At 35.0% G+C, this 25,691-nt stretch overlaps 2 protein-coding genes across 2 annotated transcripts in view; both read left to right on the top strand.

Moving 5' to 3' along the window:
- LOC148948452 (uncharacterized) overlaps window positions 1-17,163 on the top strand; it is a 48,601-nt gene extending 31,438 nt beyond the window's left edge. The window contains exons 9-10 of the mRNA XM_089094935.1: window positions 5,489-5,649; window positions 15,781-17,163. Coding sequence (XP_088951061.1) covers window positions 5,489-5,649; window positions 15,781-16,130 — 511 coding nt within the window. The 3' untranslated portion in view covers window positions 16,131-17,163. The remainder of the gene's footprint in view (window positions 1-5,488; window positions 5,650-15,780) is intronic.
- Window positions 17,164-17,914: 751 nt separating this feature from the next.
- Window positions 17,915-24,616, top strand: LOC148948451 (importin subunit alpha-8-like). The gene is made up of 4 exons (XM_089093930.1): window positions 17,915-18,045; window positions 19,412-19,552; window positions 21,949-22,177; window positions 24,524-24,616. Exons 1-4 carry the CDS (start codon window positions 17,935-17,937, stop codon window positions 24,610-24,612), a joined length of 570 nt encoding a protein of 189 aa, XP_088950056.1. The 5' UTR covers window positions 17,915-17,934; the 3' UTR covers window positions 24,613-24,616.
- The last annotated feature ends 1,075 nt before the right edge of the window (window positions 24,617-25,691 follow it).

The following is a 25,691-nucleotide window of genomic DNA, read 5'->3' as shown; positions in this document are numbered from 1 at the left end:
GATGGCAGCACTGGGACCATTAACCGGGTTTTCCTGCTCATGAGCAGCTGAACCGGTTTGTATGCTCCATCAACTGGGGTGATTTGGTATTCCAGCAATGCAATGTATGGATCTGTTCGGCTTTCTGTCGCTTTCGTCATGATCCGTTTTGCCGTCTGGACCGCCTTTCTCGCTCATCCCATTGGACTGTGGGTATCGGGGACTCGAAGTGACGTGGTTGATATCCCAGGATGCTGCAAACGTTCGAAACTGCTCCGAGATGAATTGTGGCCCATTGTCTGAAGTTATCTTCTCTGGTATACCATATCTGGCGAAATACATTTTTAATTTCGAGATCACTTGCTGTGAGTTTGAAAAAGCAAGTTTATCCACCTCGAAAAATCTACTATAATAGTCTACGGTGATTAGGTATTCCATACCACTGAATGTAAAGATGTCCAGGCCTACGTGTTGGAATGGATACTGGGGAACCTCTGAGGATATCAATGGCTCTTTCTGTTGATCCATTTGATGCATGGCGCATATTTCGCAACCAGATACTAGCTGCGTGATATCTTTCGTGATGTTAGGCCAAAATACAGAGCTACGAGCTCTTTCTTTTGTTTTCACAATGCCAACGTGTGACAAATGAAGCTGTCGCAGTATGTATCCACGCAGTGCCTTAGGCACAACGATGCGTTCGCCTTTCAGTATGATACCATCGTTGGTAACCAGCTCGTCTCTGTAGTTCCAGAATGGAAGAACAATAGATGGTACATCTCTTCAGTCGTTAGGCCAGCCAGATTCGACGATGTCTGACAGTGTTTTCAGCTCAACATCTCTTAGGGTTTACTCACGGACTTGCTCTAGTTTGTTTCTGCTTACTGGAATATCTCTAAAGAATGCATGGATGGCTACTTCTCCTTCAATTTGAATTTCTGGTCTTAGTCAGGTAAGTGCATTCGTGATAAGGCATCAGCTACCGGGATTTCTTTGCCGGGACGATACTGGAATGACACTTCATACTGCTGGAGCACTAGCATCATTCTTTGCAATCGGTGGGGTGCCCTATTTATTGGTTTGGACAATATCGCCTCTAAATGTTTGTGATCCGTTGTCACAGTGATCTTTCTACCACAAATATATTGATGAAAATGCGTACAGGCAAACACAATTCCCAGAAACTCCTTCTCAATTTGTGAGTACCATTTTTCTGTGTCACTAAGAGATCTAAAAGCAAAGGCTATTGTGGCGTGATCCGCAACCAGTTGAGCACCTAGCCCGTGTTGTGATGCGTCTGTTATCACTTCCACCTGGGCACTTTTGGTATCAAAATAGGCGAGGTTGCTGCAAATGGCTTCCTGGATTTTGACTCGGGCATCGTTGTGTACTACTTTCCACTTGAACTCCTTTGCTTTGGCCAGGTCCCTAAGTGGCTGGTTTAGGGTAGAGAGGCCAGGAATGTACCTCGACAAATAGTTGTACATCCCTAGAAGAGTCTGCAATTCATCTTTGTTCTTGGGGGCTGGCATTTCTTTCATTGCCTTAATTTTGTTAGGGTCTGGTTCCATACCTCCCTTTGTCAGTATATGTCCAAAGTAGGGAATGGCTACGGCATCGAAAAGGCATTTCTCTTTATTGAACTTGATGCCTTTTTCACGAGCCCTCTGCATAAATGTCCTTAGTTTCCTATCATGATCTGTTGTACTTTCAGCCATTCCAGCAACATCATCTACAATCAGACCAATGTCAATACCTTCGAACGCCTCCTCCATTCGTTTTTGGTACTCATCCTGGGCTGATATGAGCCCGAAAGGATTTCTCTTGAAGCGGTATCTTCCAAATGTTGTGCTGAATGTAGTGAGGTCAGTAGATTCCTCGTCTAAAACCATTGATCAGTAACCATTTCTAGCGTCGGTTTTGAAAAATCTTTCTGCTCCAGCACATCTCACTGCTACATCATCAAAGCTAGGAATGGGGTGGTAAGGACGCTTGATACATTTGTTTAAGTCCACTGGATCTAGACAAATTCGAATTTTTCCATCTGGTTTCTTTACAAGGACAATTAAATTCACCCAGTCTGTCGGTTTTTGTACCTTCTCTATGATGCCAAGATTTTCCAATCTGTCTAGTTCTTCTTTTAGCTTCGGCTGAAGGGCATACGGAACTCTTTTTGGTGGCTGAACTGTCAGAACAGATCCTTCCTTCAGGTAAATGTGACAATTTCCGGGCAACGTCCCAATACCTTGGAAGACATCATCATAGTCCTCGAGGATCTGTCGTACTTCAGGTCTGGTTGAAACCGTGGCTGGGTCATCAGTCATGCTACATGACATGCTAAGCACAAACTTGATCAAGTTCATCTGTTCGCTCGTTTGTCTACTAAGGATTGGTCCTTTGTGGGTTTCAACAACATGGAACACATGGACCTGCGGTTCTCGGTCCTTATACTGAATCACAATCTGTGCAATTCCAAGTACGTCAAGGCTGCATCCACTGTAGCTTGTCAGGATATCTTTGTTGGGAAGCAAGGTAGGTCTTGGTTTTAGGGATCTAAATTCACTTGCTGGGAGAACGTTTGCATCAGCCCCTGTATCAATTTTGAAGGTTATTTCTCGTCAGTATTCAGGTAGGTTAACTTTAATCATCGGTTTTTGGACTGAATCTGTTCTGCTGTCAACAGAGTCAATGAAGTATTCGTTTTTTACTTCATTATCAACTGGCAGGGCTTCAATGTTGTTGACACACCTGCTTTTGCAAACTATTGCAAAATGAATTGGCTTCCAACACTTGGAACAGATCTTCCCTTTTGCGGGGCATTTGTGTTCGCGGGAGTACTGGTTCCCACAGAAGTAACAGTTTGGCGTCATTGTCTTTGGCAACACTTTTTGTTTGCGTATGGCTTCCACTTCTTGCTTTACAGCACTAGTACTTTGTTTATTTCTCATCTGTGCATGGGTCTCCACAACTGTTTCAATTGCACGGCTAATATCAATAGCTTTTGCTAGTGTAAGCATTCCACCTTCACTCAATAGTCTTTCTCTTATCCGGTCACTCTGTACTCCAAACACCAGTCTGTCTCTCACCATTTAGTCCGAACTATCTCCGAAACTAAAATCGAGGGCCAGTAACTTCAGAGATGTCACATATGATTCAATTGTCTCTCCTTCTTTCTGATTTCGTTTGTGAAAAACGAATCGGGAAAATATGGGATTGGAACTGGGTTCAACATGCTCACTGAATTTTCTCAGATATACATCCACTTTATTTTTGTCTACTTCTGGAATCTGGAATGTGTTAAATATATCTCGGCCTTTTTCTCCTACCCATATCAGTAAGTAGGAGCACTTCACAGCATCGGCTTTTCCGGACAAGGGTCCTGTGAACATCAGTTCAGCATGCGGGCGAAATCGCGTCCACAAGGCTTTGAGATTGGCTGACGACCATTCAATTGTTGGATAGGATGTGCTGTCCATTCTGACACCATGTAATGTTTTTTATCTTCAGATAAAGAGTTGAATTCAATTATTTAATGTAGACCCAACACCTATAAATAAAGTGCATAAGCATAAGCAAACAACACAAAAGCAAAGCAAGCAAAGCAATTAAATCAATATATTTCAGACCAAGAGAACAGCCCAAACAAATTAAATTTACAACGGGTGAAAATCAACAACCTGGCCAATCAAATGAGGCAAGACCCAAAAAATGAAAATTTACAAATGTTATAAATGATAATTCGTTGGAAGAAAAAGAAGTTTTTGTCACACCATTTGAACAATTTACAAATCTACAACTTGGACCGTCATGCAAAACTAGACCAATAAGGACAGCTGAAGTAAAGGGCATTGACAAAGTGTCTGATTTAATGAAAATCCAAAATGAAGAAGGAAGAAAAATGGAGGTAGAAGATAAGTGACAGTGGAGTCAAAACGTGCCAAAATTGAAAATTGTAGTTATGATAATTGGGTTTGGGATTTTGACATGGATAGTGTCATCAATGTTTACCATGCCTTTGTTAGAAAAATTCAGTTTCGACTATATGTATTTCATAATGACAAAAGATAAGTTAGGGCAAAAGTCAACATTCAACATTTTTTTCTAAAACTTGCAAGCGATGAAATAGCTATAAATAACGACATTAGAGTTTATAAGGATGGTAGCCATGAACCTGATACTAAATCGGCCTCTGTTGAAAAAGCAAAGGTTCGACGCTGTGTTTGTCATAACGACAAAAAACTAGCCAAAGCAAAAATTAAAAGTCCAATAACAAAAACATAACACTTAATTTTACAAAGGTGCTAATTCTAATTTAAGATCATTTAAAATATTGAATGGGTTGATTGATGAAAATTAAGCACGTTTAAATGTAATTCATTTACCAGTTAAAGTGAAAACCGCAGCAGCTAAAGAAAAAGGCATGGAACAAACGACAACGAGAATCACATTTTATTTTAAACAAAATTTTGAACAGTGATCTGCGGTGGGAAACTGGAAAAGCTGGGAATTCAGAGACCCATCTATACTGGCTAGATAAAAAGAATAAACACATACTTATTTGTCTTCTTTTATATACATTTTTTTTAAGTCCACTTTTCTTCAATCTTTACTCTGACCTTTGAAATAGGAATTTTAAATCACATGCATAGTTTTAAGTGCATATTTATATGAACATTTATTGAAGTTCAGATATTTCTAATGAGTTGCGCCTTTATTTTAATGTTTTTGTATGAACAGAGGCGGCGATATGTCATATAACCTAGAGCTTTAATTAGAAGAAAATAGGCAGTAAAGTGGCCACTGTTTGCTAATCGAAATCCAAAATATAAATTAATAATATCTTTGCACTTCTCATCCAACAAAAATGTTGTAAAAACTACCCCGCTTCGCAAAAAAAGCAAACCCAAGTTTTAAGACGGCCAAAACAAGTAATGATATCAATTCCTTCGCCTCTGTGCCTTAGCAAGACTCGAAAACAAATCTTTGACAGTAAAGAGAAGTTTATATATTTTTTTTTCAGCCCTGTTGTGACAGCACAATCCTGAAAAATTATTTTGACAGCCTATATAAGATATAATTTTAATTTTCTTCTTCTTTTTAATACGAAATGATGATTTTTACCTCCCAGTTGGCTTTTGTGGTAATTCGGACGATTCTTGTGATAAATCTAAATTTAATTGAATACCTTTAGGTAATATGCGTCGTTAGTAAAATATAACAGAGGTCACACAAAGTAACTGAAAAGTTGTTTCTAACTTGTTTAAAAAAAATAGGCTTAACAACTAAAAACTTACTTATAACTCAAGTATTAAAAACAATTTACAAAAAATAACTTTAAAGTGTTAGTGTCCCAACCGGAGCAAGCGATCTCAAACTCCAGCATGCCACTACGTTAGGAGAAGAGGGTGCCCCGCGCTCCCACCTGGATCCGCCACTGCTGCTCGGACAATCAGTTCAGATATTAAATTATTTGTCATAAGATTTGTTTTTAACAGTTTTTATTTTTTAGCCCGAACCTCCAATTTGAGGCGGTGTATGCCCTTTCGATTGTAACAAGTGGCAGCACAACTTTAGCAGGATTTGTTATTAGCGGAGAAGCTACTCCCTTGCTTGTAGATCTCCTTAGGTCTCCACACCTAATCATTGTTGAAAAGGCAATGGTGACCTTAGGTAATTATTACAATTTTTAGATTTCAAACTATTAAAACTATTTTAGAATATTACTTTGCTGTACAATGATACTAGTTACTAAACCATTAACTGAATATGTTTGGACTATTAGCTTTTGATATTATTCAGTTATTAACATAACTAATTGATATTTAATAAATTATTTATTTGTAGGAAATTAACAATCAAGATTTAATGCTGCCGCCACATCAATATTAACTGAATTTGAATGATTTCAGATATAAACGTTTGTGCTACTAACAGTGCTTGGGTGCTTCTGTCACTGGCGATATAACAAAATTAAGGGAAGCGATGCCGTAAAGGGATCTATTTTTCTAGTTACTATTTAAAAAAACTTAATAAGTTTTTTAAAAAAAGTAAAGGCCATACCAAGATCAGCATATACAAAACCTATTAAAATTTAAAACTCAAAACGACCAGAAAATATTATTAAATAATAAATGAAACCCAAAATGCAAAGAAATTAAATAAAAATCATTAAAAACAAGCATTCAACAGGTAATAATATAAATGAATAAATAAATCTTAAAATAAGTAAAACATAAGTCTAATATGCAAAATCTTCTACTATTAAATAATAAATTAAATCCAAAATGAGCAGATATTATACATTCGTAGCAAATAAACATGCAACAGGTACTAATATAAATGAATAAATAAATCTTGAAACGAGTAAAACTTAAATTGAATGTGCAAATTAAGCTTAAAACGAACAGAAATCACTACATAAGAGCTTGGGTACTGCCTCCTCCCCTAACTGTAAAAGTCTAAAGCATAATATGCCATTGACACTTTACTGAAAACTATGTGTCTTGAACAGTCTTGGGGATAACCAATAAAATCAAACTAAATATTTTATATGTAATGATATTGATTGTTGAAAGTTCATCAGTTCAAGATTTTATTTTACTGTAATTTTTATTTTCATTTTCAATGCTGTAATAACTGGAAAAGAAAATAATTATAATAAAGTTCGTTTACACTCTAGCGCCATTGCCACAGTCGACTTTAGACTTTTACGGTTAGGGAATGGGGCAGTAGTCAAATTGTTGTTTGTAATGAAACTATATTTGTCTTAAACAGTCTTGGAAAGAAATAATAAAATTAAACTAAATATTATGATATTAATTGCTGAAAGCTCATCAGTTCAAAATTTAATTTCAACCTGATTTTTATTTTTATTTTCAATGTTATAACAAGTATAAGATAATATATTTGTTATATAATTCGTTTTTAGTGGAGTGCCTGTGACGCAGTAAATTTTAGACTTTTACAGTTTGGGAAGGAGGTAGGGCCTAAACTCTTATTTTTAGTGATTTTTGTTCGTTTTAATCTTGATTTGTATATTTTTAATTTAAGTTTTACTCTTTTTAAGATTCATTTATACATTTATATTAGTATTATATGTACCCGTTGAATGTTTGTTTGCTATTTTTCTTTATTTAATTTCTGTTCGTTTTCAGTTTTATTGATTCTATTATAGTAAATGATTTTTTTTTCGTTTCAAGCTTGATTTGCGTATTAGATTTCAGTTTTAATCGTTGTAAGATTTACATATTCGTTTATATTATTACCTGTTGTATGTCTGTTTACTATGATTTATTTATTTATTCTTCGTTTTCTATGCCTGTTTATTTAATGTCTTTTCGTTTTGGGTTTCATTTATTTTTAACAAGAATTTCGAGTTGTTTTGAGTTTGAATTTGACAGGTTTTTGTATCAGTTGATCTTAAGTTTGATATGGCCTTTAATTTTTTTTGAAGAAGTTCCTTTTGAATTTTTTTATTAATTTTTTTTTTCATTGCAAATAGTTTCAAGTTTGTAATTAATTTCTCATTTAAAAATTGTTTCTTTTTCAACATCAAACTTTCATCAAGTAACAATATCAAAGGAACAGGTATCAAACTAAAGAAAGTATCAAAGTAAACGAGGTATCAAAATAAATAAATTTTCAAAGTAACAATAAGTAACTTGCACAAATTACAGTCCTTGCCCCTTGAACCAAATTATTAACGTTATATGTTGAGAAATGAAAACAAAATCCAAGAATCAAAGTAAACAAAGTATCTAAGTAACAATAAGGAAGTTGCTTAACTCAGAGCCATTCCCCCAGGGGTTGGGAGGAGAAGGTTCAATCCTGGAAGCATAGCTAGTTCCAATGGAAGTTTTAATTTTCGATTGAATGAGCCCCCTCCAAGGTTCATACGATCACCCCTTCCACGAAAACCATATATTTTAATCATGGGCAACTTACACAAGTTACAACCCTTGCCCGGGGGCTAAATTGAATTTCGGACTATTTTGAACAAAATCACTATTTCAAAATTTTGAATAGATATTTTTGAGCAAAAAAGGCAAGGGGGGGGGCTTGCTACCCTTTGATCACTTTCGACTCTTAAATTTCGATTTGTGATCGAACTAACTTCTTCCAAAGTTTATGCGACTACGCCTCCCATAAAATATTTATATGTTAACGATGGGCTACTACGATAACTTACAGCCATGTCCCTCCGGGCTGAAGGGGGCGGGTTACAAACCGGGGACCATAGTTATTTGATATTTGGATGATGTTGAACAAAATGACTAACTCAAAATTGTGGTCGGAAGCATTTAGAAAAATGGGCAGGAGGGGGATGCTTACTGTCCGATTACTTTTGACTTTTAAAATTGAGCTAGACCTTTTGATTTAAATCGAATGAGCGTTTTCCGAAGTCTATACGATTATCCCTTTGATAAAACCTCATATATTAACAATGGACAGCTTGCATAACTTACAGCCCTTACCTTGGGGGCAGTGGAAGGCTTCGTCAACCCCAGAGGCATAATTGTTTTAATTATTCCACTTTTGAGCTCTTTTGGACATAGTGGGTATCGCAAAATTTTGATCGGTTGCATTTTGAGGAAAGAGGGTATGAGGAGTGGGTGGGGGTTGTTGTTGCCCTCCCATAAAATTTGACTTTTGAAAAGGGCACGAGAACTCTTTTATTTGCAATTGAATGTTGTGAACTTCCGAAGTTTATAACACCACCCCTTGCATATGAAGTACCTCTGGGGAAAAATCATAAAAATATTGAACCTGTTTAAGGTTTGCTTAAAAAGCTATTTAAGCTATTTAAGATTCATTCATTTAAATTTGTACCTGTTAAATTTAAGTTTGCAATAATCGTTAATTTTAATTTCTTTCGTCTCGGATTTCATTTATTCTTTAAAATTAATTTCTGAAAGTTATGAGTTTTGACTTTAACATAAATTAATTTCTGCTGGTCCTGAGTTCAGCATGACTACTTAAAAAAAAAATTCTTTTTATGCAAAGTTTTTTTTTAATTAATAATAATAAAACATTGAAGCCTTATATCCTTTGCTGAAGGCAGTGTGAATGCATGCCTTTTATAAATCATACCTGGTAAAAATGGACAAATATAAAAATTTAAAGAGACTGAATGAACACGAGAAAAAGATCTTCGAGAAAGACAATCGGTTGATTATTTCAATTTTTGACTCAGAAGAAACAGGATCAGTTTGATTTGAAAATCATTGAATTTTTCTGCCAAAACAATTTAGCGTCTGTCGCAAAAAAATAAGTATTTTAACTTCATTATAAGATTGCTTTTTGGCATTTTAAGTGAGAGCGATTAAAATATTGTTAATAAGTTTTTTTATGGGGGAGGAGGGTCAAGCAATGGAGGGGGGGGGAGGGCTAGGGTTCAGCTCTAATGATCTTTGGATGAAATAAATGTTGAAATGGTGATAAATCCATTTATTTAGACAGTGAAAACAGGTACAAGTGTCTAGATATTTCGATCACATATACAGCGATCGGCATAAGTAGAAATATTAAAGCATTAAAATTGAAATTAACATATTTATGCAAACTAACATAATTAACTTTCGGGTCATTCACAAAATAGTGAACTTGCAGATTATTCACTAGATTATTTTTAAGAGAGAGTTCAACTACAAGGCTCATTCCAAGTCTTAATGTAAATTTTCTTCTTTATTCTTACCTAAATGTTAAATATTTTTTTTCAATGAAGGTGGCAAAGTCTGCTAATTGCAAAGAAAATGTTGAGTTTATAGTTGTGTAATTGGTTGGTCTCAGTTCCGCATATATACGACCTATTATCGACTTAACACCTTAGATTAAGTATCTTTTTCTGACCTCATTGCCTTTCTGTTACGAAGAAATAAACGCTCAAATGGGAATAAATCGATTTATTTGGACAGTGAAAACAGATACAAGAGTCTAGATATTTCGATCACATATGGAGCGATCGGCATAAGTAGAAATACTAAAGCATTAAAATTGAAATTAACATATTTATGCAAACCAAAAAATTTACTTTCGGGTCATTCATAAAATAATGAACTTCTGGGTTATTCACTAGATTGAATAAACTTTCATTATTTTTAATTTATTTTAGAAATAGTTGCGCCAGGGGAAATTTGATTACCTTTTCAAACAGTTCGTGGTAACGAACTGTAAGCAAGGAGCGACCCGGCTCAATGGTAACTGAAACTCTAAAAAACAGAATTTCCATACCAATAGATACATCAAAAGAATCAGATTTTAATTCTAATTTCAAATATATAAGTTTCATCAAGCTTAATCTTACCTATCCAAATTTACGCGCCTGAGAAAATTTGGATGATTTTCGAAGAAGGTGGAAAAGACCCCTAAAAGTTATAGAACCTTAATGAAAATCACACCATCATATTCAGTGTATCAGAGAATCCTACTGTAGAGGTTTCAAGTTCCTATCTACAAAAATGTGGAATTTTCCAATTTTTGCCAGAAGAAAGACCAAGTGTTTATTTATTTTTTTTTTTTTTTTTTTTTTCCAGGGGTGTTCGTATCGACCAAGTGATTCTAGAATACCGTGGGAGGGCTCATTGGAACGGAAATTAAAAGTTCTAGTTTTCACATATATTACACATTATATAGTTTTCACTATGTTTTCACATGTTAAATTTTATAAATCAATAGGAGTTGAAAAACGAAATTTTAAGGGCAAAACTGCCAAAAGATAAGCTGCAAAACACACAACTCTTACAGAAAATTGTAATTATGAGAAGTCAACCCATCCAAAAAACTTCTTTGGAAGGGGACCTCTCAGATCTACAATTATAAGCCACTAAAGGTTTGAAGGTTTGTGTTGTTAAGTTGTTGAAGCGTTAAGGCCAATGTAGCTGTTTCATTGGGACAGTCTTTTAGATGACAATGTCACAGCCCAAAAGCTGGAATAGTATCACCTGTCAGTAGTAAACACCCAGTATCAAACAGTTCATGGTAACGAACTGTAAGTAAGGAGCGACCCGGCTCAATGGTAACCGAAACTCTAAAAACGGAATTTTGATACCAATAGATACATCAAAAGAATCAGATTTTAATTCTGATTTCAAATTTATGAGTTTCATCAAGTTTAATCTAACACATCAAAAGTTACACGCCTGAGAAAATGTGGCTGATTGTTGAAAAAAGGGAAAAAGACCCCCTAAATGCTGTAGAACCTTAATGAAAACCAAACCATCAAATTCAACGTATCAGAGACCCTTACAGTGAAGGTTTCCAACTCTTATCTACAAAAATATGGAATTTTCCTTTTTTTGCCAGAAAAAAGGTCACGGATTCGTATTTATTTGTTTGTTTTTTTTTTCCCAGGGGTGATCGTATCGACCCTGTGGTCCTAGAATATCGAGGAAGGGCTCATTGGAACGGAAATTAAAAGTTCTAGTGCCCTTTTTAAGTGACAAAAAAAATGGAGGGCAACTAGGCCCCCTCCCACGCTAATGTTTTTCCCAAAGTCACACGATCAAAATTTTAAGATAGCCATTTTGTTCAGCATGGTCGAAAATATTATAACTATGTCTTTTAGGATGACTTAATCCCTCGAAGCCCCCAGGAGGAGGGCTGAAATTTATGAACTTTACCCAATGTTAACATATAGTATTGGTTATTGGGACCCGGCTCAATGTTAACCGAAACTCTAGAAAACGGTATTTTGATACAAATAGATACATCAAAAGAATCGGCTTTCAATGCTGATTTCAAATATATAAGTTTCATCAAGTTTAATCCCATCAAAAGTTACGCGCCTGAGAAAATTTGGCTGATTTTGAAAAAAGGGGGAAAGACCCCTAAAAGCTATAGAACCTTAATGAAAATCACACCATCATATTACGCGTATCAGAAAACCCTACTGTAGAGGTTTCAAGCTCCTATCTACAAAAATGTGGAATTTTGCATTTTTTGCCAGAAGAAAGATCACGGGTGCGTGTTTATTTTTATTTTCTTTTCCCCAGGGGTGATCGTATCGACCCAGTGGTCCTAGAATATCGTGGGAGGGCTCATTGGAATGGAAATTAAAAGTTTTAGTGCCCTTTTTAAGCCTCAAAAAAAAATCCCACGCTCATTGTTTCCCCAAAGTCACCTGATCAAAATTTTGAGATAGCCATTTTGTTCAGCATGTTCGAAAATATTATAAGTATGTCTTTTAGGATGACTTAATCCACCGAACTTCCCGGGAGGAGGGCTGAAAGTTATGAACTTTACCAAATGTTAACATATAGTATTGGTTATTGGGAAGTATACATTACATACGTATTCAGGGGAGATTTTTCCTGGTAGTGAAGGGGGGGGGGGTTGGGCAGGGACGTACGCAGGGAGGGGGGCTTCCGGGCCCGGCCCCCCCCGAAATCTCACGATTTTTTTCATTTTCCCATAATTTTCTAATTTTTCTCACAGAATAATGGATTTGAAGGATTTGGCCCCCCCCCGAAACTAATTCCTGCGTACGTGCCTGGGGCCGGGGGGTTATGTAGGAGGAACTTTCCACGAAGGAAGTTTTCATGGGGGAAGGGACATTGCTATGAAGGGGACGCCGGACTTCCCAGTATTATTTAAAAAAGGATCAGAAATTAAATATAAAAAAAACAAGTTTTTCAACTGCAACAGCAGCAACATCAAAACTTTAAACGAACAGAAAATATTACATATATGATTGGGTTCACCCCCTATTCAATACCACACTCTTTAAGCCAGAGATTTTTTAGTACTTTCATAAGAGTTATTTATTCTAATTAACGTCCTTTGTGATTAAGCGGTCATTTTTAAAGAATTGGAACAAAATTCGAACTTTAGCTCAAAGAGCAAGGTATTGACTAGGGGGAGAACCCCCTAATATACGTATTAAAAATATATGAATATAGAAGTTTGTTACGTAAGTTAATTCGTAAGTTACATATATTTATTACTAATAAAAACGTTCGTAAATAAAATGAAACAAGTTTCGAGAAAGCAATTTAACCAAATAAAAGTAAATTAATATGAAAATTTTGTTTTAATTATTCATGTAATGTGAGCCAAGATCAAAACCTGGATTCATTAAAAAACGTTCAAAAATTAAATAAAAAAAAACAAGTTTTTTTAACTGAAAGTAAGAGCGACATTAAAACTTAAAACGAACAGAAATTTTTCCTTATATGAAAGAGGCTGTCCCCTCCTGAATGCCTTGCTTTTTACGATAAAGTTTGAATTTCTCACAACTATATTTTTTTTAAACAATAAAAAACTTTAGCGTAAAGAGCGAGGCGTTGAGGAGGGGACAGCCCCTTTCATATACGGAATAATTTCTATTCGTTTTAAGTTTTAATGTCGCTCCTAACTTTCAGTTAAAAAAACTTGTTTTTTTTTATTTAATCTTAATAGAAATGCACTTGGAGCGAGAAAAAGCTTGACATCAACTTTTATACCAGGAGGCGAAAATTGGGAACTGAAAGAAATGATAATTAATACTAACAAGTAAATGGAGCACTCCGTTTGATTTAGATTTCTCTGTTTCTTTTAGATAATATAATAAGGATGACCCAGGGGTCGCTTTCACAGCAGAAGGGCTTAATAGGTCCCAAGAAAGCATGGATTTGTAGGTGACTAAATTATTTCCGTTTATTTAATCTCATCATTTATGTATACATGCATATTTCACCTAGTCCATAAATGAATTTTCAGCCCCCGAAGAGCGAAAATGCAGTGGGTTCTCACGAGATATTGGCGTAATTCAGTAATAAGCTTCATATCTGCTTTCGCGAACTGAAATATCTGTGGGAGGGGGATTGAAGAGCGAGAGTGCTCTGGATATGCTAGGAACAGTAGTTTTGAAAGGAAGAAAGGATATACTAAAACTAAAAAAAATCCTTCTTTACTCTCTTTTCTTTAATTCTTTTTCTCATAGATATTTTCTTTAGAATAGAAGGCTTGAGACTGAGGAGAGAATGCTTTGGCGATCTTTTAAATGCTTTACGTCTCCGAATTTTCTCTGCAATATCTTACACTTTTCTTTTCATATTCTATTTAAGAGATTTCTTCCCTATAGATTTATCCTGTTGAAATTCATCAAGAACATTCGAAGCAAGATCAGTAGCTGTTGGTACGACATATTTCTTAATAATGGGAAGGGTAACACGAAATACTTTTCCCAAAAACTGCAAGATGATACCATATTCCCGCATACTATCAATTCTTCCTACATCACATGAGCCCCCGTATTGTCTTAGGGTTCCCTTAAAAGACTCTACGCTAGGGCACTGATAATGTTTTCTCATTGTGTTCTCTTTTTGAACTGAAAAGTTATCGAGATGAGGGCAATTATTATTAATTTGAACTAACAAGTTAAGCTTCGTTATAAATAAAAAAGCTTAACAAATAAGCTTAGGTATAAATGAAAGGATATTGAGTTTTAATATACTTTACAGAATTATCTTCTAGCACTAGAATACCTTCTTGAGCTATATCCTCAGGAGAATATGATATAGTCCTTCTAAAATGCTTAGAGCAATTTTTATGCAGTGTGGTAACTTTTTTCTTTCGTTTTTCGAAAATTATTTTGCTCTTTTTAATACAAAACCAGCTTCCTTTGTAAAAATACCAGGGCTTTTTAATGCTCCAGACTGCCAATCTTGCGGTAAATTTGTTTTAAATCTTTGTCAGCCATGGTGCTATAAACGAAGCTTCAGGTTTTTCTTTGTTCTCTAAGCTGCTGTCTTCTCGAGATATAGAGTGAACCTGAAATCGATTGTGTCCATAGTCTAGTTCAATGAGTTCTAAAAAATTAGAACTGCCATTGACAGATAATAGCAAACAACGTATCCGTCGATGGTAGTTCCAACTTTTTGAATTTTGTGCAAATTGTGGATATTGGCGAATGACTCAGTTTATGGTTGTTGGGTATTTGGTTTTAATTTTTGTAATTTTTGGCTTTTGTTGAATTTTATTCATCTTTTCATGTTTTTTTTATATTGTTTTTTCTTTTGACTCTGTGTTTGTCTTTGGTTTTTCTTTGGAATTTTCATTGATTTTTCATTTTCCTTTGGTATATCACTTTGTTCGCGCTCATGAAGTGAGGCGGTTGCTCTCTCGAAATATTCGCTTTGTGTGTTTTTAGTAATTCGGTTTGGCCTTAAAAATCCTATTTTTTGATCGTTTTCTTTATTTATATTATATTAAGTCAATGTGGTTTAAGAAATGACCTGCAACACTATATTCAAACAAAATGTAATTAATTTCGATAGAAACTTTGTAACCTAGCTGCCTTCATTATTTGACGGAAGCTATTATTAAATGACGTGAAAAAATAAGTGACCCTGAAAATAGATTTGGAATGAAAGACAGAGGATAGTGTAGCACTTTATCCCGGCTTTCGCCCCAAAAATAATGTTTTCGTACTGACAATTCTGCGTTCCAACCTAACTGTCTACCACATTGTGTGCTGTTTGAAGAGTTATTCTTTGAAATTAATAAACTAAAAAAATAATTATATGCGTCTAGTTTTTCCAAAGATTATTCAAAATTAGAGTTTGAAATTGGTCGAAATAATCCAGAAATAAGTTAAAACGAGGACACTAAAGGCCAAATCCAGGGTTTAAATTTGGCTCGATTAAGCGATCTTTTTATTGTTTCAGAGTGGAATCGCAGCTACGGAAAGTGAATTTTTAGGTTCTGATTCGCACCATTAACCTGTTGAAAAACGAGCTTTAATTTATTTTCTCACATTTCAAGGGAACTTCCAGTTCAGGCCTATTCTTTTTTCGAAATTTATTCTTTGATTATATTTTTAAGGAGATATGATGGCATGGGAGTCTCAAAAAGAAGGCTACCCACTCCAAGTGCATAAAAGTATAATCAAAAATGGTTGCATTGATCACCTATTGACATTGGATTTTGTAAATATTCAAAATTCATATAAGAGGACTTTGGTACGGTTTCTTCGGATATTCTGCAAGAATTTCATAGATGCAGAATTTCATAATCCTGTTGAAACTTTGGAAAAAATTTTGGATATTGCAAGAAATTTCGCAGGATATCGCAAGGACTTTGCAAGAAATTTGCAAGGACTTTGCAAAGGATATTCTGCAAGAATTTGGTACAAGAATTTCATACTCCTGTTGAAACTTTTGAAAAAATTTTGAAAACTTTGGATGCTTTTTTCAAGTCCGAAGATTACGCTGTGAGTATTACTATAATTCTTTGTTTTCCTTCTCTGTTCGTATCGAATAATCAGTTTTTTAATTGTATCGTTTTGATACATTGTGATGGAAATAACAAAAGACTCTTTCACGGTTGTGACAGGTTAAATTCGCCACGTGACTCTTAGTCCTCTTTATGATTTGCTATTAAAAATAGGGTACTTCCGTATTACGTGGTACACATTCGAAAAGTGAATCTTGGTGAATGCTAATGAAATAAAACAAAATATTATGAAAATAAAATACTTTAGTAGCAAAATTGTGTAAACTTAAACAAGAAATTATGTTAGGAGGGCTGAACAGAACGCATTGTATTAAATACTAACCAACTTACCAACTAAATATATTATTAGAAATAGCTACAATGTAGTTTTGCACCAATTCGAAGCTAAGAGCAGTTTGTTATTATTTCCTCTAGCTCTTAATTTTTCAGTTGCCAAAGCAACAGAACTCATAACCTGTTGTTTTCGTGCATGAAGTATTGCCGAGGTCAGAGAGACTGTTTCATCAGGTGGAGTGGCATCTAATTTTCGCAAAATAAAATTGGACGAATCAAGTTTTAACTTTATATCAATCTTAGCATTGGGAGGCAACCATTGAGGTATATTGAATATTCCTTGGTTTATTTTCCCGACCAAGTGCAAATCTTTAGTTGTCAGATCTCTAGGTATGTTGGGAGTGTCAGTGTCTGTTCTATACTCATATCCAATGGCTAAACCTCTCAATTTCTTATAGGACATTGGAGTCATTAACATGAATTGTACGTAAATTGTATAGTTTGAAAGATTGTTGCTTGTGCTCACTAACGTTCCATTTATGCAGACACTTATTTGTCTAAGCAAATTGTGTAGTATACAATTTTCATGGGATAACCCCTCGGCTGCAGCCAATAGCCCTAGAAGGTCAAGAAAGGATCATTTGAGCAGACTTTTTTGAAAGAAGTTTTAGTTTCCTTTTTAAGCGACTAAAAAGATTGGTGTGCAACTAGCCCCCCTTTACGCTCATTTTTTTCTCCAGCGATATCTGATCATTTTTTTTTTTTAATAGGCCTAACCATTTGACTCAGCATACTCAAAACGTCTAATATCCGTGCCTCTAGGGATATCATGATCAACTACAGGCCGTGGTAAAAGGGTTGTTAGGTATGCAATTAGTCCATTAGTTACATATTTTATTTGTTATTGGTAAATATGCTCTTTTTTTGTGGGAGGGGGGGGAGAGAGTTTCCCACGTCATTTTTCTCTGTTGCATTGTTTTTAATGCTACGACAAAATTTTTTATTATTTTTTAGATTAGTTATTAAATGGAACTATAATAATTGAAAACAAAATTCCAATAGCAATCGAGATCACGTGAAAGAAAAGTAAATGTAAAAAAAATATTTAAATTCTTCTTGTTAATTTTATTTAATATAAATATATAAAGCAATGGTGCCTTAATTACCTTTTGAAAATGAATAGTCTTAGTTTTTGAAGAAATCCATTTTATTCTTTGAAGGGAAGTTTTACAATGAGACATCTTTGGGCTTTCATATGCATTGTAAAGGAATATGTTTAGAATGAAGAAAGTATTAACGGAACTTTGATGTATGTTAGCCTGATTGAACTAGAGTGATGTTATCAAATGTAATCAAACTGATTTTGATAGTTTTTCTTTTCTTTGTGGTTTTTTGTTCTGATTATGCTTGTCTTATTATACCCTCCTTTTTTAGACCATCATTGATTCAGCCTGGAGTCTGAACATCCTAATGAGGTTTGAAAAAACAGTAAATATGCACACTTTGCTGAATATTGGGATTGTCATTAAAAGTGGAATCTTGAAATGTCTAGTTCCACTATTAGATCATAATGATGTTGAGGTAATTTTTTCCCATATTTTATATTATTAAACAAAAATATGTGATTTTTATTTCAATAAGATTCATGGCATCGATACTCACTTAATTATGTTGCTTAATCCCTTACTTTACACTTACTTAATTATGTATTTTAGACTTTTATTAGGTACTTTCAAGAACGTGGGTAATCACTTTAAAATTGGGTAATTTTCAGGTCTGCTGGTAATTCACCCACACAGTAGATAAGATACTTCAAAGGATGGCTAATTATCTCGCTTATCATCATCAATGATGGTGGCATCCCCCAAATGGCATTGGAGAATTTCAATGTGTTCTAAATTTTAAACTTTTCCTAAAAACTTGTCTTAAACACTTTGAATCTGGTTTGGATTGCTCCTTTATACGTTTGTCCAAAAAAAAGAAACTGAGGCAAAGGCTAGTGTGACTAAATTCACAAACAGTCATGACCAGGCTGGTCCAAATCTGAAAAAAAGAACAAGCATCAAATTTTTGAAGTTCGAATGATATTTCGGAGAAACGAATCATTAAAGATGTACCTAAATAAAAAATGTTGCTTTTTATTTACGTGAAATGCTGCAAAAAATCTAGCCAGTACTTATAAGCGGCGTTCAAGTACTTGTCCTGAATTATTTCCATGCCTAAAAGTGATTATCTGACAATTCAGTTGCTTAAAGTCTAATCCTAAACAGGTTCAGATCCTTCAGAACAAAGCAATATGTTTTATTTGAGGATATGCAGAAGGTGTAAGCAATACCTGAACATGCTAAAAAAAGCAGGAATTTTTGTTTACCATTGTTGGAATTTTATAAGTAGGAGTTCTATAGAGTTTTTTTCGTGATTATTTAAGTGATAAGAGATCTCTTCATTTTTAAACTCATCATGGAGATTATTGTGTTGTTCCACATACAAGTGGAACCAGGGGCAATTTTCCTTCCAAATTTTCTGGGCCCGTTTTCCTGCCTGATTTTCCTGCCTGATAGAGTACATCTGTGGATACTTATATGAACTGAAACCACGTATGCTGCACAGAGATGGCTCAATACGCCTCCCAACATATGGTGGGACAATGTAATATCGTAGATGAATCAGTTGGATCAATGCTGGTCATTGAATTTGGTCAAGAATTAGTCGTTTATAATGTCCTCAGCTGTATATATAATATCACATCGGGTTGAATATGCTGAAAATCTGCCCGAAAATTTTAAGATAACAGGCACTTTATTGATTCTTAGAAATTATAAAGCCCTGAATGAATAGCTGAGGCGAAAGCCCCATTGACATCATGACTAACAGTTGTTTGCTATCTCTTTATTTTGTGTGTCGCTTCACCTGTTTTCCGAAACCTGTTTATTAATTTTTTTTTTAGGTACAGACTGCTGTACTGAAAACCATCTGTATTGCCGCATCCGTAATCACTTCTGAATCGGCAGAACATGGCGATGAAAGGGAGCCACAAAGGGTTGTAGATGAACCTCCCCTCCAAGTCATTTTCGAACAATGGAACACGGTATGCACAATTTTACTTAAAAGTACTCGTAAAAAACGTTTTTTTTTGTTTTTTTTTTACTGCTCTAAGGAATTAACCTAATGTTACACCATATGGATTTATTTATTTCGAGATCATAACTGCTCAAATTCTTTCTCCAACATTTGAATAACGTTCTCTATTTTTTCAAATTGCTGAACAAACAGAGGAGGTTTCGATAAAATATACGAAGGAGTTTGTACACAATTGCAAAAAGAAAAAGTGAAAATAAAAATACTAAGCAGCTCGAATGCTAAACAGAAATTTAAGCCAAACAAAACCAAAATACATCCATATTTAACATGAAGGTTTTTCTTACTGCAAACACTGTACCAAATGTCAAACTTAGAAACTGGTCTGGGTTTAACTCTTAAGATATGAGGAAGAAACAGTCCAGAGTCTCCAACCAAATAATCTAACACCTAACAGGTCTGAACATAGACGTAAACCAGAATATAATTTACATTTTACTGTAAACAAAATACATAAAAAGCATTTCACTTTTTTGAGTTTAATAAAAAATTTTTTTTTTGAGAGTTTCAGGAATAAATAGCAGTATATGTATATTAAACTAACAGTACACAATCATTGGTTCTCTTTCAGTAAAGTGCAAATCATGATCCAGACTGAGAAGCCATAGCGGTTGTCAAAACCCTACTCAAGTTCATTTTATGGTTGAGTTTAATTTTTATTTTTTTTATTTCGTTTGAGTTTTAATCGGTTATTTATTGTAATTTCTGTTCGTTTGTATTTCATTTATTTTGTGATTGTGATTTGTGGCAGTTTTATGCTTTGAAGATATGACTTTATTTTGCTCATTTTTAGTTTACTGGAGCTCTTTACTTTTCTTTGAAGGACTTGTTTGGTGGACTTTACAAAAAAAAAATGATTGTTATTTATTGACAGTCATTTTTATTAAATTTTTTTTTACATAGCTGTATAGTTTGTTTGAATGTTGAGCAGTGAGAAAATTGTTCAATTTGGATTATGTTAATTTTTTGGATTTACTGATGGAGTACATCTGTGGATACTTATATGAACTGAAACCACGTAGGCTGCGCAGAGATGGCTCAATACGCCTCCAAACATATGGTGGGACAAAGTAATATCGTAGAAGGATCAATTGGATCTATGCTGGTCACTGACTTTGGTCAAGAATTAGTCGTTTATAACGTCCTCAGCTGTATATATAATATCACATCTGGTTGAATGTGCTGAAAATCTGCCCGAAAATTTTAAGATAACAGGCACTTTATTGATTCTTAGAAATGATAAAGCCCAGAATGAATAGCTGAGGCGAAAGCCCCTTTGACATCATGACTAAGAGTTGTTTGCTATCTCTTTATTTTGTGTGTCGCTTCACCTGTTTTCCGAAACCTAAATAAACATTATCAATTCCTTCTCTTAAGCATTTATCAATTTTGAATTATCTATCCCTTTTAATGAATTGCCAGTTTACAATTCCCGCAAACGAAACTGAAATCCCAATATCTGAACACTTAAAAACTTTTTAAAAATTTGATATCACGTCCAATGTTTAGAAATACAATAACCCATAACTCCTAAAAAATAGAGTCAGATCATGTACATGAAGGAGCAAACCCATAGTACGCCCATGTAGCCCATAGTAGCTGAATTATTACAATTTTGGTTTTGCCTGACTCGAAGGTTTGAAATTTATTTTAGGCAAAGCGCCAGGATTGAACCTTCGTTAATGTTATTTAATTTCCAATGTCTAATATTGTTTGCTTTTTTTTTTTAGTAGTATTCACAATGTGACAAATTGGCGTACTGCTAATATTTCTTGTAAGATTACCCATTTTTGCAGTTTTTTGGTCGTTTTATATAAAGAATATGGGTAACTTATAAAAGTGGGAACTCTTGCTTGTGTCGGCAAAAATTCTAATGCCTTCCTGCATTTGGTGAAATTTTAAGAATAATTTTGGAGAATAATTAATTTAATTTGTTTAGTAGGTGAAAATTAGTGTTCTCAGTTCATGATCTCAGTTCTGAAAGGAAAAACGATTACAGAGAATAAAAAATGTCAATGCAATCAAACGCTAGATGGTGCTCATATTTTTTTCGTCTATAAAAGCACCAGTTGCCATTCTTGTAAGTTACCCGTGCTCTTTGGTTTGGTGGTTAAAAACTAAAGCTCAACAAATAATTGTTAAGGCCAAAGCCCAGTTTCACCGTTAGTAGGATCTGAATACAGTTCCATAATATATGAATCAACAACATATTCCTTTCATGACCAACTTGTAAAGCAGTCCAATTGCACTTCAATTTAACCCAAAAGATAAAATATTGGGCGTGTCTCTAAAGGCTGTAAATATGGAATTTAGTGGTTTAAATATACTTTTTCAATTTTTTTTTAGGTTCAGTTTCAAATTCAGAAGACAGCAGCATCTGTTATAAACAATTTGACTGCGAGCATGAAGTTATATTTTAAGGCTACTTTACTAGACACCAACGTAGTTCGACACATCTGTCGATTGTTATATGTGGAGGATTTGGAAGTATTAGTGCTTGCTTTAAATAGTATTAACATCCTTTTGAAGTCTCCAGCGAGGAGTCGTGTGTATGTGGAAGTTTTGGAGTATGGAGGTAACCGTCATTTAGTCAATGCTTAGAAAAACTCTATACTATATGCGTCACACTTGTCCAGCGATTCTTGCGATCGTTTACCTAAAAAGTTAATTTTATGGTAACCCTAATTTCCAACTAAAACCTTAAAACTTAAAAAAAAAAAAAAAAAAAAAAAACTGAGACAGTGGTTCTCCTAAAAGTATATAATGCTACTTCATCCGTTAAACGATCGCAACCAAGCCATCCGATATCAAAACGCTATGTCCATCCAAATCTTTTCAGAAACTCACTCGTTATTCCCTATCATACAGATACTATTTCTTTTTAATTCTGTCATAAGAAGGGCACTAATTCATGAAACTGAAGGGGGGAAGGCTCAGGATATTTTTTTTCACAGTTGAGAGAAGTTTAAAACATAGAATGATGAGTCTGCGAACTAAGATTATAAAATTGGATGCTACAGTGATGCCGAGGGTCAAATATGGTTCTAAAGCGTATTCGATCAGAAAAACGGAGGGCGTTTTGCTAGATTTTTTTTTACCAGAGAAATTGCGTTTGGAATGTTTTGGGTACCCGACTAACTTGCCATATCTTAAAGAGTAAGCTGTACGTAAAATGTGGTTCAATCTCACATTCTAGGGCTGTAATGACAGAAAGGTTGAGAAGACTAGAACACGTTATGTGGCTGAAGAATGACAGTTTGCCAAAGATTGTCCTTTTTGGCCCAACCTCGTAGGGCTCTATTGAAAGCTGGTTATCCGTGGTTGGGGTAGGAGGATGAGAAATTCCTGAAAAAAGAGACTGAGAAATTCCTGGGAGGATGTAAAGAGGGAGGCTTTGAATAGATTGGGACAGAGGAGGAACAAGCGTCGCTGTGTTGGTGTCATGCAGCTGGGTGTTGCAGTGAGTTGTTAGTAGTAGTATAAAATCAATAAAATAAATAGATAAAAACACTAAACCTTTGTTGCTGTTACGAAGGTCACAGACCTAATCTTTTGTTTGTAAAAAAAAAATTGGTTGTATTAAATTGTTTTCAAATAGTTATTATTGTAGCCTATTGTCATGATATATTTTTAAGATTCCAGGGTCAGAGAATTAAGACTTTTTTGCCAAAATGTTTTTTTTTAGTTCTTTCAAATGCTTCAAAATTTGTTTTTAGCTTAAATCGAGCATTTTCCTACGCAATTAAAAATTAAATATTAGTTTCTCTTTACCCTTTCTGGGTGTTCTGGCCTTTACGCTTTACGTGTGGCACAAGGTAAAAAATGGTTTCCTTGACAATTATGCATTTGCCACTGGGCTGAAGATTTAGGAGCCCTATTCTTCAAAAGGGGACATATGTCGTTCTCATTTAGTCTATATTGAAATTAATACAGGGCTTTGCCCAGGATTTTGTTCGAGGGGGAGGTACAAAAAAAAACTTAAAAAAATGCATTAGAAAAATGATTTTATGCATTTTATTTTGTTTTTCAATTAGGTGGAGTTGGATAAGTATTTTTTTGGACGGAAGGGGATTCAAACCCCCTAACTCCTTCCTTGAATGCGGTTTTGAATTGTTATAAATTTTCATTTTTAACTTTACTTCAAGTTGAACCTATGATATAAGATATAGTAGATTTTCACTTAGGATGCTTGCCCTCCTCCTAGATTCGCATGAATTTGCACCCCTTGGCCCCAACAAGTACACAGTAGTAGCTAGCTTTCAAGACAAATGGATAGAGGGAGTTCAGGGTTTTTAAACAACCTAAAAAGGTTTCGGTTACCTTTTTACTGATTATGGATGGGTGTTAATTTTTTTTTGTCCAAGGGGCTATCGTATTGAATCATTCGTGCTAACCACCGGCAGAGGGCTCATTTGAACGGTAATTAAAATTTCTAGTGCTCTTTTTAAGTCACCAATAAGATTGGTGGGCAACTAGGCCAACTCCCACGTCCTTTTTGTCTCAAAATCATCAAATCAAAAGTTTTAGAGAGCCATTGTATTCAGCATAGTTGAAAGGCCCAATAATTATTACTTTAGAGATAACTTGAACCCCTAAAGCCCCTGAGGAAAGGTCTTTAAGATATAAAATGTACCTATTGTTTACATATAGTACTTGTTACTAGAAAGTAAGCATACATTTTTCGGGTGTCTGGGTGTGGGGGTGAATTTTGTGCTGGAGGTATTTTCCATGGGAGAATTTAAGAGCATTAGGATCACTCGTGCATTGAAAGCAGATAATGGTTTTCGTGTCAGTCAAACCATAGTGCATTATTATGACCTAAATTTAAGGAGATATGCACTTAGTGTATGACTTTCTTATATTCTATTTTATTTTTAACTTTTTTGTTTTCATGGTTTCTCAAAATACTTTTTGTTTTTAGGGTTTTACAAGCTAAAGATACTCCAGAACCATGAAGTCACTTCTATCCGTATATTAGCCGCTCAAATTATCGACAAGTATTTTTTTTAAGGATGATATGGTAATTATTTATTGATTGTATAATATTTTAGAGGTAATTACTTGGCAAGAAGAAAAGAGAGAGAGAGAGAGAGAGAGAGAGAGAGAGAGAGAGAGAGAGAGAGAGAGAGAGAGAGAGAGAGAGAGAGAGAGAGAGAGAGAGAGAGAGAGAGAGAGAGAGAGAGAGAGAGAGAGAGAGAGAGAGAGAGAGAGAGAGAGAGAGAGAGAGAGAGAGAGAGAGAGAGAGAGAGAGAGAGAGAGAGAGAGAGAGAGAGAGAGAGAGAGAGAGAGAGAGAGAGAGAGAGAGAGAGAGAGAGAGAGAGAGAGAGAGAGAGAGAGAGAGAGAGAGAGAGAGAGAGAGAGAGAGAGAGAGAGAGAGAGAGAGAGAGAGAGAGAGAGAGAGAGAGAGAGAGAGAGAGAGAGAGAGAGAGAGAGAGAGAGAGAGAGAGAGAGAGAGAGAGAGAGAGAGAGAGAGAGAGAGAGAGAGAGAGAGAGAGAGAGAGAGAGAGAGAGAGAGAGAGAGAGAGAGAGAGAGAGAGAGAGAGAGAGAGAGAGAGAGAGAGAGAGAGAGAGAGAGAGAGATAGTAACTATTGAAAAAAGTGCTTCTCCTCCACGAGTCATACCCTTCTACCTTCCAAGCACCCCCGCTGATAAAGGATTATTCTTAGGGGTCCATATTCCCCTTTTATAAACACTTTATATCTTTCTAGTGTGCAATAATTTTATAAAAACTAAATCTATCATGTGTTCTTTTTAACGTTATTTGTACAAATAACTTATAAAAGAAATTTTAATGGTAATTAAAAAGTGGAAAGGGGTGGGTTTTTCACCGCTTATTCTGTATAGAGAATTATATTAGCTTAAATTTTACTTTAATTTTACAGTCTTTGAGAGTCGAAAGAATTAGGCGTGGAGATTTGAACCCACAGGTCTTCACTGATGACGAAATGGCTGCCTTAATGGAGGCAGTTGGGGATAATCTATTGAATGATGTCCCTGCAGCTTCTCCCCCTGAGGAAGATCCACCTCCGATTGCCGCCAGACCTGAAAAGACCAGTCGTAAGTAGCTAAGGCTTGTAACTATATCTAT

The sequence above is a fragment of the Artemia sp. Qi Xiang Cuo genome, chromosome 9 (genome assembly GCF_049724085.1).
Source record: "Artemia sp. Qi Xiang Cuo chromosome 9, ASM4972408v1, whole genome shotgun sequence".
Classification (NCBI taxonomy): Eukaryota; Metazoa; Arthropoda; class Branchiopoda; order Anostraca; family Artemiidae; genus Artemia; species Artemia sp. Qi Xiang Cuo.
This window is presented reverse-complemented; position numbering and strand designations above follow the sequence as displayed.

Excerpts from the sequence above, each read along its gene's own strand:
- LOC148948451 (XM_089093930.1), top strand. The coding sequence starts at position 17,935 with ATGAGGTTTGAAAAAACAGTAAATATGCACACTTTGCTGAATATTGGG. Across the intron at positions 18,046-19,411 it reads TAGATCATAATGATGTTGAG|GTACAGACTGCTGTACTGAA; the intron begins GTAATTTTTTCC and ends TTTTTTTTTTAG. Across the intron at positions 19,553-21,948 it reads TTTTCGAACAATGGAACACG|GTTCAGTTTCAAATTCAGAA; the intron begins GTATGCACAATT and ends ATTTTTTTTTAG.